This window comes from Colobus angolensis, unplaced genomic scaffold (genome assembly GCF_000951035.1).
Source record: "Colobus angolensis palliatus isolate OR3802 unplaced genomic scaffold, Cang.pa_1.0 Scaffold258, whole genome shotgun sequence".
Classification (NCBI taxonomy): domain Eukaryota; kingdom Metazoa; phylum Chordata; class Mammalia; order Primates; family Cercopithecidae; genus Colobus; species Colobus angolensis.
The window spans coordinates 1-10,534 of record NW_012115799.1 but is presented as its reverse complement, the minus strand read 5'-3'; the positions used below and the strand labels follow the sequence as shown (position 1 = coordinate 10,534).

Genomic DNA, 10,534 nt, shown 5'->3' with positions numbered 1-10,534 from the left:
GATCGTGCCACTGCACTCCAGCCTGGGCAACAGAGAGACTTTGTCTAAAAAAAAAAAAAAAAAAGTTAAATAGATAAATAAACTGTAGTACATCCAGACAATGGGATGTTAACTAAAAATAAAAGAAAAAGAAAAAAGAGCTATCAATCTATGAAAAGACACAGAGGAACCTTAAATGCATGTCACTGAGTGTAAAGGACCCAATCTGAAAAGGCCACTCACTGTATGATTCCAACTCTATGACATTCTGGAAAAGGCTAAACTATAAAGACAGTAAAAAGATTAGTAGTTGCTAGGGGTTGTGGGCTGAGAAGGATGAGTAGGTAGAGAACACCGGAATTTTAGGGCAGTGAAACGATTTGGTATGATACGAAAATGGTGGATGCGTGTCATTACACATTTTTCAAAACTCATAGAGCGTACACTACTGGGAGTGAACTCTTACGTAAGTTATGGACTTTGGATGATAACGACATGTAAGAAGAGGTTCATCAATTGTAACAAAAGTACAGCTGTGGTGCAGGACGATGATAGGGGGGTTGTATGTGTGTGGGAGCAGGTGATACATGGGAACTGTACTTTCTGGTCAATTTTCCTATGACCCTAAAACTGCTCTGAAAAAACTAACATTTCTGATGAACAGAGCATCATTTAAGCAACCTAATATATGTGTAATGGGAGTCTCGAATGGAGGGGAAGTCATGGAAAAAATATTTGAAGAAATAATGGCTCAAATTTTCCAAATCTAAGGGAAACTATAAAGTCACAGATCTAAGAAGCTTAAGGAGAAGCAGCATAGACATCTGTGAGGTGTGGGCCGGGCGCGGTGGCTCCTGCCTGTAATCCCAGCACTTTGGGAGCCCGCGGCGGGCGGATCACGAGGTCAGGAGATTGAGACCATCCTGGCTAACACGGTGAAACCCCGTCTCTACTAAAAATACAAAAATTAGCCAGCCATGGTGGCACGCTCCTGTAGTCCCAGCTACTCAGGAGGCTGAGGCAGGAGAATCGCTTGAACCCAGGAGGCAGAGGTTGCAGTGAGCCGAGATCACGCCACTGCACTCCAGCCTGGGCAACAGAGCAAGCCTCCATCTCAAGAAAAAAAAAAGTTACTTAAACTTACAACTATTAAATGGTAGTCTCAAAATTATTGCATCAATTTAAGATTCATAGTGGTTTAAGAACACATATGCTCATTCAAGGTGAGGTAAATAGTTCTCTTGCTTTACGAGCTACCTTTAGACTTACCCTCACAGCCCAATCTGGTGCAAGATTTGGGGGGTTATAAATAAGGGTGAATCAGGAGGCTCTTTACCTATTTCTGGTATTCTGACCTGACATCACTAGTTCAAAGAACTAAAAACTTAGGTTATTTCCAGGACTGAGCTAAGAAGGCCAGAGTCTGAAGTAGTAGCTGTTTTTGAAACAAATAGATCAGCTCCTGGCTTTGGGGGTTAGTGATTAGATCAACAAATGTTTTCCCTTCTGCATTTTCTTTTCCTTTCTGCATTTCCTTCCTTTAATTTTCTTTGGCTGCCCTAAAATTTTTTGTGAGAAAAAAACCTGTTAGGATCTTCTCTTTGCCTCACATTTTAGGTGTTATAAAAGAAATTGATTATGCAGGAGGCTGAGATGAGAGCATCGCTTGAGCCTAGGAGTTTGAATCCAGCCTGGACAACATAGCAAGACCCTATCTGTTTTTGTTTTTTTTGAAACGGAGTCTCTCTTTGTCGCCCAGGCTGGAGTGCAGTGGTGTGATCTCATCTCACTGCAAGCTCTGCCTCCCGGGTTCATGCCATTCTGCTGCCTCAGCCTCCCGAGTAGCTGGGACTACAGGCGTGTGCCACCACACTCGGCTAATTTTTTTGTATTTTTAGTAGAGACAGGGTTTCACTATGATGGCCAGGCTGGTCTCGAACTCCTACCTCGTGATCCGCCTGCCTCGGCCTCCCAAAGTGCTGGGATTGCAGGCGTGAGCCCCCACGCCTGGCCAAAAATTGCTACTTTTTGCTGATTACATTTTGTATTATTAGGGTGGGTTTTTAAATTATTTTTGTCACATAAGATGACAAAAATGTATTAGTGACAAAATGTTTAATATATTATTTTTTTTCATATTAAATGACAAAATTTTTAATGTTTTTAATTTTAAAAGGAGTGGCAATACACCAGCTAAATGGTGATTTGGGCCCAGTGCAGTGTGCCTCACTCCTGTAATCCCAACACTTCAGGAGGTCGAGGCTGGCAGATTGCTCGAGCCCAGGAATTCAAGACCAGCCTGGTCACCAAGACAAAATCCTATCTTTACAAAAAATACAAAACTTAACTGAGCATTGTGGCATATGCCTGTAGTCCCAGCTACTCTGGAGGCCGAGGCGAGTGGATCACCTGAGGTCAGGAGTTCGAGACCAGTCTGGCCAACATGGTGAAACCTTGTCTCTACAAAAAATACAAAACTTAACTGAGCATTGTGGCATATGCCTGTAGTCCCAGCTACTCTGGAGGCTGAAGTAGGAGCATCACTTGAGCCTGGGAGATTGCAGTAAGCCAAGATCATGCCACTGCACTCCAACCTGGGTGACAGATGGAGACCTGTCTCAAAAAAAGATGACGTGAACTAGGGCATAAGGAATGGAAAAATAACCAACTTGAAAGACTCATGGAAAATAGAACCAGTATTAACTTTTTCATTCTGTTCATTCCCACTGACCAACCTCAAGTCAGCCTCTCCACCAGAACATTGCAATAACCTCAGACTGGTTTTTATGAACAAAGGAAAGAATAAAAGTTACTGGAGAAAAGCCCTCTCCAGTGTTAACATAATATAATTGCTGTTTTGGGCTTGTTAGCAGGGTCTCTGTAAGATTATTTCTTACAAAATAATTACTGCCTTTGTCTTCCTTAAATGTTTATTTGGGGCTTTTTTTTTTTTCTTTTTTGAAAGTTCAGATATTCCTGAGTAGATGCACTTTGTTTTTGTTTTTTGAGATGGAGTCTTGCTCTGTCACCCAGACTGGAGTGTGATGGCGTGGTCTCGGCTTACTGCAACCTCCGCTCTGCCTCCCGAGTTCAAGTCATTCTCCTGCCTCAGCCTACCACGTAGCTGGGATTACAGGCATGTGCCACCACGTCTGGCTAATTTTTGCATTTTTAGTAGAGACAGGGTTTCACTAGCATTTTTAGTAGAGACGGGGTTTCACTATGTTGACCAGGCCGGTCTCGAACTCCTGACCTCGTGATCCACCCTCCTTGGCCTCCCAAAGTGCTGGGGTTACAGGCATAAGCCACTGCGCCTGGCCATCTAATTTTTGTATGTTTAGTAGCGTTTTCACATGTTGGTCAGGCTGGTCTCGAACTCCTGACCTCAAGTGATCCGCCCACCTCGGCCTCACAAAGTGCTGGGGTTACAGGCATGACCCACTGTGCCCAGCCATTCCAGGTGTTTTATAAGCATTTATTCTTTACAAATCATCCTACGAGGGAAGTACTATGAACCCAGATCAGATTTTAGGCCCAGGCTACTGTCTTCTAGTTAATTCACTTTTGGTCTTTAAAACCAAGAATTCTGTAAGTAAAATATTTTAGGATTTTCTAAACTCGTAGGTTGGTGAGGGATTGTCCATAAATATTACAAAACAGCTGCATTAAAACGTTCTTTAAAAAGTGATGGTAGGCCAGGTGAGGTGGTTCACGCCTGCAATCCCAACACTTTGGGCTGAAATGGGTGGATCCTTTGAGCCCAGGAATTCGAGATCAGCCTGAGCCACATGGCAAAACTCCGTCTCTATAAAAAATACAAAAATTAGCCGAGCATAGTGCTGCGTGCCTGCAGTCCCAGCTACTAGGAAGGCTGAGGTGAGAGGATAACTTGAGCCTGGGAGGTCAAAGCTACAGTGAGCAGGGTAAGCCACTGCACACAAGTCTGGGCAACAGAGCAAGACCCTGTCTCCAAAAAAGTAAAAAGTGATGGTGACGTATTTAAAAATAAACTTGTATACATGGTTTTTACAGTCAACAAATGCAGCTATAATCGTTATTGGGATTATGTGCAAACCATGTTACTCCTACACACCCTAGCCCTTTGCATTCCTCTAACTCTCTTCAGTCATTCCCATGTATCTTAGTCAACTTAAATTCATATACAAAAGGCAGAATTTGTCCTCTTATAACCCATACCTTTTCCCAGCTTTTCATCTGATGCTGACCTTTTCTTGCCTTTCATAATTACAAGGCTCAATTTTTTTCATTGTGAATTTCAACCTTTTTGTTTTCAGTTTATAACTCCTAAACCTTCCCAACTGTCAATAAGTTCTGGCCAATCACATAGCAGACACTGTAATCCCAACACTTTGAGAGGCTGAGATGGGAGAACTGCTTGAGCCCACGAGTTGAGACCAGCCCAGACCAACATAGTGAGACCCCATCTTAAAAAAAAAAGGCCAGGCAAATTCGCCAGGCATGGTGGTGCCCAACTACTCCAAAGCTAAGGTAGAGCCTATAGAGCCTGAAAGGCCACAGTGAGCCACGAATGTGCCACTGCACTCCAGCGTGACAGATTGTCTAAAAAAAAAAGAAATTTCCGTACCTCCTAGTGTTCTGAGAGGTTCAAAAAACAAAATTTATGCTATCTTGGACTTTCAATTAACTTTAGTTTGAAGTCAATTTTGAACTATTCTTTTATACTCAAGGCCATAGTCTATACTGTCCAAAAGAACTTTCTGCAGTGGTAATGTTTTATATCTTTGTTGTTCAATAAACTAGCCACATGTGGCTGTTGAGTACTAAATGTGACTAGCGTAACAGGAAGCACATTACCTGGCTAGTGACCCCTACTAGACGGAACATTTGCCGTCAGCTCTTACTATCCCCCAGCTTCGATCCTCTGCCTAACCCAGCCTGCTATACACAAGCCTAGCATATCTTGTTTCTTCTCTTGCAAAATCTTAAAAGACCCTTCTAAGCTGCTCAATGTTTATGAATTCACTCAACATTTAAAATTGACTAGAAAACAAAATAATATAGTATTTTTCCCTTCATATATATATGTTTATATAGATAAATATATATATAAACTTGTTAGTAAAGTTTGAGGTGGGACTACACTAAACATGGAATTCTATTTATAAGTAAAAACCACAAAAGGTTTGCGTAAGAATATCACTATTTATTTTCCCTCAGGTAATTTTTCTATGGCTTCAACATTTTCTCTTCAAAATCAGAATAAAAATATCCCAAAGTTTAGAACTGGATCACTTGGCCCTTTCTCTTCTTATCTCCTCCCAGTTCAAAATGCTTGCATCTCTTAATGGCCAGCATCCTCTTGGATCTGCAGTTAGGCTCAACACATTCCAGCCTTAGCACAATCTTCTTTGTGGTCTTAGCCTTCTTCCGGAAAATTGGCTTTGTCTGCCCACCATAGCCACTCTGCTTCCGATCATAGCGCCTCTTTCCCTGGGCATACAAAGAATCCTTGCCCTTCTTATACTGTGTCACTTTGTGAGGCTGATGCTTGCCACACTTCTTACAGAAGGTTCTTCGGGTTTTAGGTACATTGACCATCTTTGCAGCAGGGCTGTTGTCTATATGATGAAAACTAGTAAAATAAGATAGCAGACATTAAACCTTCCGAAAAGTGAAAGTGCTACACAAGTAGATATACGAAAACCGTATACATAAATATAAACCCACCACATACTCATTTTCCATATGAATAAATGCACGTACAAGTGCATATCTTTTAAACACTTCGTTTAAATTACTGGAGGACTAATTTGTCAACCTAAAGAACTGAGGCAAGGCCGGGCACGGCGGCTCATGCCTGTAATCCCAGCACTTTGGGAGGCCGAGGTGAGTGGGTCTCCTGAGGTCAGGAGTTCGAGACCAGCCTGACCAACATGGAGAAACCCCGTCTCTACTAAAAATACAAAATTAGACGGGCGTGGTGGTGCATGCCTGTAATCCCAGCTACTGGGGAGGCTGAGGCAGGAGAACGGCTTGAACGCGGGGCGCGGAGGTTGCAGTGCGCCAAGATCGCACCATTGCACTCCAGCCTGGGCAGCAAGAGCGGAATTCCGCCTCAAAAACAAAAAAAAACAACTGGGGCAAAATTCACAAGTTGAGTGTTTATTTGGGCCAAGTTTGAGATTGCAACCCGGAGCACAGATTCAAATTGCCGTGAATAGCAGCAGTTGTAAGCGGGTTTTTAGAGGAAAAAACGGCAGTTCCTAAGTTATTTACCAAGAATTTACATTAAAATAACACAAGCGATTGGTTGGCTATACACCGTTCTTTTTATGACAAATTCCAGGAGCACGGACATAATGGGTGAAGCAGCTAATCAGGAATAAAATGCCAGGCATGAAGTGGGGAGGTGTCTGAAGTCTCATACTCCTGTCTCTCTGGGCCCAGCAAATTTTGCAGACCTCAAATAACTCAATGCTCCGAGCCATTTTTCTTTTCTCATATAGAACAAGACTCACGAAAACCAAGAGCAGTAGCTTTAGGAGGCCCAATACAGTCAGTTTTCTGTACGAAATGGGTTTAATTTATTGTGGCTGCCCGAAAAGAAATGTGCGGTTCATCTAATTTTCTTCCGCAGAAGAAGAAGAATTTCTTTGACTCTCTTTCCCCCACCCACCTCCTCCATTTTCCAACTCTAGAGAATGGCTGGGGCAGTGTGCGACGTCGTAGCTACGGTTACGACCCGCCCCGTTCCTTCTCCGAGAACCACATCAGCGTGGTATCACTTTTCCCTCCGAAGCACGGTCACCCGTCAGCAGCCTAGAGGGCTGACGTGTCCTTATCAAGCCGGCGCGCCTCGCGATCCTACAGCCGCCATGCCTGAAGGGAGAAGCCTGCTCTCGAACTAAGGCCGACGAGGGCCGTGGGTCTCGCCTTCCCTTTCCTAAGAAGGCCTAGTCCTACCCCAGATTCTGAGCAACGGAGGCTCCTATTGGAACCGCTACAGTCCCGTTCTTAGCTTACCGAGAAACGGCGTCCGACACCCTCGCGTAGCGCAGCTCTAGTCTAACAGGAAAGGGAAGAGAGAAGCGGAAGTAGGAACTGCACCTGAGCGACAGTACTGCGAACCAATAGGCAGCCGGTCACGGCGGCCAGGCGCCTTCGGTCGCGTCTGGAAAGCACCAACCAACGGTCTAAGGGGCGGGCCGGAGGGGTGTGGGCCGGAGGGCCGCGGTGTTCCGCGGGCCAGTTGCGGGTTGTCAGAACTGTCGCCACCGGAGTGGGGCGAGGCTGCGTCGCTCAGTCCTGGCCGTCTAGGGCTCACGTAAGGATGAGAACGCAGAGGACGCAGGGCCGCTGGAGGCGCAGGTAACGAAGCTAGGGTGCGGTGGGGCAGCTGCTGGGTTTCTTCCGGGACCCGTGGTGCTGAATGGAGAGGACCGAGACGAAGCCGAGCCGCGGCTCCTAGCGGCGGCGCCGATGCCCGAGCTGTAGCTGCCAGGCGAGGATGTGTGGAGCGCAGGCGGCGCGGGGTAGCTGAGAGGTCTCGGGCCCCAGGACCCCCGGGGCCCAGGATGAGTTAGCGAGGGCAGCCGCGGGGTCCAGTTCCGACCGTGACAGGCCAAGGCGACGGCCGCCGCCCGCCCGCCCCATCCGTGCAGAAGCAGCTACTCCTTTCCGCGCCCGCCCGCCCGCGCTCCCGGCCCTGGAGACCATGAGGTTCCGCATCTACAAACGGAAGGTGCTAATCCTGACGCTCGTGGTGGCCGCCTGCGGCTTCGTCCTCTGGAGCAGCAATGGGCGACAAAGGAAGAACGAGGCCCTCGCCCCGCCGTTGGTGGACGCCGAACCCGTGCGGGGTGCCGGCAGCCGTGGCGGGGACCACCCCTCTGTGGCTGTGGGCATCCGCAGGGTCTCCAACGAGTCGGCGGCTCCCCTGATCCCGGCGGTCCCCCAGCCCGAGGCGGACAACCTGACGCTGCGGTACCGGTCCCTGGTGTACCAGCTGAACTTTGATCAGACGCTGAGGAATGTAGATAAGACTGGCAACTGGGCCCCCCGGGAGCTGGTGCTGGTGGTCCAGGTGCATAACCGGCCCGAATACCTCAGACTGCTGCTGGACTCACTTCGAAAAGCCCAGGGAATTGACAACGTCCTCGTCATCTTTAGCCACGACTTCTGGTCGACCGAGATCAATCAGCTGATCGCCGGGGTGGATTTCTGTCCGGTTCTGCAGGTGTTCTTTCCTTTCAGCATTCAGTTGTACCCTAACGAGTTTCCAGGCAGTGACCCTAGAGATTGTCCCAGAGACCTGTCGAAGAACGCCGCTTTGAAATTGGGGTGCATCAATGCTGAGTATCCCGACTCCTTCGGCCATTATAGAGAGGCCAAATTCTCCCAGACCAAACATCACTGGTGGTGGAAGCTGCATTTTGTGTGGGAAAGAGTCAAAATTCTTCGAGATTATGCTGGCCTTATACTTTTCCTAGAAGAGGATCACTACTTAGCCCCAGACTTTTACCATGTCTTCAAAAAGATGTGGAAACTGAAGCAGCAAGAGTGCCCTGAATGTGATGTTCTCTCCCTGGGGACCTATACTGCCAGTCGCAGTTTCTATGGCATGGCTGACAAGGTAGATGTGAAAACTTGGAAATCCACAGAGCACAATATGGGTCTAGCCTTGACCCGGAATGCCTATCAGAAGCTGATCGAGTGCACAGACACTTTCTGTACTTATGATGATTATAACTGGGACTGGACTCTTCAATACTTGACTGTATCTTGTCTTCCAAAATTCTGGAAAGTGCTAGTTCCTCAAGTTCCTAGGATTTTTCATGCTGGAGACTGTGGTATGCATCACAAGAAAACCTGTAGACCGTCCACCCAGAGTGCCCAAATTGAGTCACTCTTAAATAATAACAAACAATACATGTTTCCAGAAACTCTGTCTATCAGTGAGAAGTTTACTATGGTAGCCATTTCCCCACCTAGAAAAAATGGAGGGTGGGGAGATATTAGGGACCATGAACTCTGTAAAAGTTATAGAAGACTGCAGTGAAAATCACAATTACAGAAGCAAAAGTGACAGTCTTCTATTTTTGATATTTGTCCAAACAGGACAGGACATACAATTGAATAAAAGAGTTTAGGAACTGGTTTCTGCTTTAATACAAAAAATCTTGTAAAAGGTGTCCAAATACATAGTAATCTTTTCCAATTATGTCTGATTAAGATTTAAAACTGAAGGTTTCATTTTGGGAGTAGGGTTTTAAAGCTCCATCTATATCTGCTAAAACTGATTATTGTTGATTGATAGAGGAGGGGAAATTTGATTTAAATTGCATCTATTAGTCTTTTTATCTGAAACTTTGTACACTTTTCCACTTTTAAAACCTATTTTAGGTACAGCAAAATTTATTTAAAACTGTCAAAGCAGTAAAAAGTATTACCATGAAATTGTTAGGGTATTAATGGAACAAACCCAGTTTCACTGTATTGACACACTTACTAGGAAGGGATTGCTTCACTGGTTTAATAATTAAAAAGTTATGTTTGTTAAAACACCCTGTCAGAACAGTCATTTTCAGTATTAGATTCCTGTACTATTGTGTTTTGAGTGTGCTTTGGAACCTTCATAGAACACACTTTCTTTTGGAATGTATTTGATTGATAAGAAAGTTTAAACATTGTTTTCACCTCAATGTAGAAATACAGTGGTTTTTTTTTTTTTTTCTTTTAGTGCTGACAAAATAAAATACTCATTTTTGCATAAAAAGGTTCCTAATCCTTTTGCAGAATAAGTTTTGTTTACTCTTTATACCAAATTTAGTGAAGGCATTCTACAAGTTTTGAGTTAGCATTACATTTTAATATTTATTATTGCTACATTGTATAATTGAGTTTGAAATAAAACCCAGCTCATGACAATGCATTCCCTGTGCAAGAAACTGTTTGGCTTTCAAATTACCCAGGCATAGATAATGAAGAATAAAAAGTTGCTGTGTAAGGTAAATACAGCCTAAATTGTTTTTGAAAGCCAGAAATGGTACAAAGTTCACTCATGCCAAAGTCAAATACTTTCTAGTGCCGGCTTTAACTTAAATCATACTTTTTAAAAGGACAGATACAGAAAATTATAGGAAACAGGCTTAAATTTTGCTCCATATTTAATGTAGAAGTTTCTAGAAGTTTCCCTTAATTTGTAATTGCATTCAACCAAAAATTTCTCATAAAAGACTAATTTCTGTGTAAAGATACTATTAGGGGCTGGGTATGGTGGCTCATGTCTGTAATCCCAGCACTCTGGGAGTCTGAGGCAGGCAGATTGCTGGAACTCAGGAGTTTGAGACCAGCCTGGGCAACATGGCGAAAACCCATCGCTACCAAAAATACAAAAAATTAGCCAGGTGTAGTGGTGCATCTGTAGTCACAGCTACTTGAGAGGCTGAGGTGGGAGGATCCTTTGAGTTTGGGAGGCGGAGGTTGCAGTGAGCCTAGAGCATGCCACTGCACTCCAGCCTGGGCAACAGAGCAAGCCTCCATCTCAAGAAAAAAAAAAGTTACTTAAACTTAC

At 44.8% G+C, this 10,534-nt stretch overlaps 2 protein-coding genes across 5 annotated transcripts; one reads left to right on the top strand and one right to left on the bottom strand.

Annotated features, from left to right (window-relative positions):
- Window positions 1-5,148: 5,148 nt before the first annotated feature.
- Window positions 5,149-7,087, bottom strand: RPL36AL (ribosomal protein L36a-like). Its single transcript, XM_011947046.1, has 2 exons — window positions 6,985-7,087; window positions 5,149-5,593 (listed from the first exon to the last, which is right to left on the bottom strand). Exon 2 carries the CDS (start codon window positions 5,557-5,559, stop codon window positions 5,239-5,241), a length of 321 nt encoding a protein of 106 aa, XP_011802436.1. The 5' UTR covers window positions 5,560-5,593; window positions 6,985-7,087; the 3' UTR covers window positions 5,149-5,238.
- On the top strand, window positions 6,768-9,892 carry MGAT2 (mannosyl (alpha-1,6-)-glycoprotein beta-1,2-N-acetylglucosaminyltransferase). 4 transcript variants are annotated; one of them, XM_011947050.1, is made up of 2 exons: window positions 6,768-7,449; window positions 7,653-9,892. In XM_011947050.1, exon 2 carries the CDS (start codon window positions 7,676-7,678, stop codon window positions 9,017-9,019), a length of 1,344 nt encoding a protein of 447 aa, XP_011802440.1. In that variant the 5' UTR covers window positions 6,768-7,449; window positions 7,653-7,675; the 3' UTR covers window positions 9,020-9,892. The 4 variants fall into 4 exon arrangements, with proteins under 4 accessions (XP_011802440.1, XP_011802439.1, XP_011802438.1 ...); XM_011947049.1 differs by having other exon boundaries at window positions 6,768-7,455; XM_011947048.1 differs by having other exon boundaries at window positions 6,768-7,462; window positions 7,567-9,892.
- The last annotated feature ends 642 nt before the right edge of the window (window positions 9,893-10,534 follow it).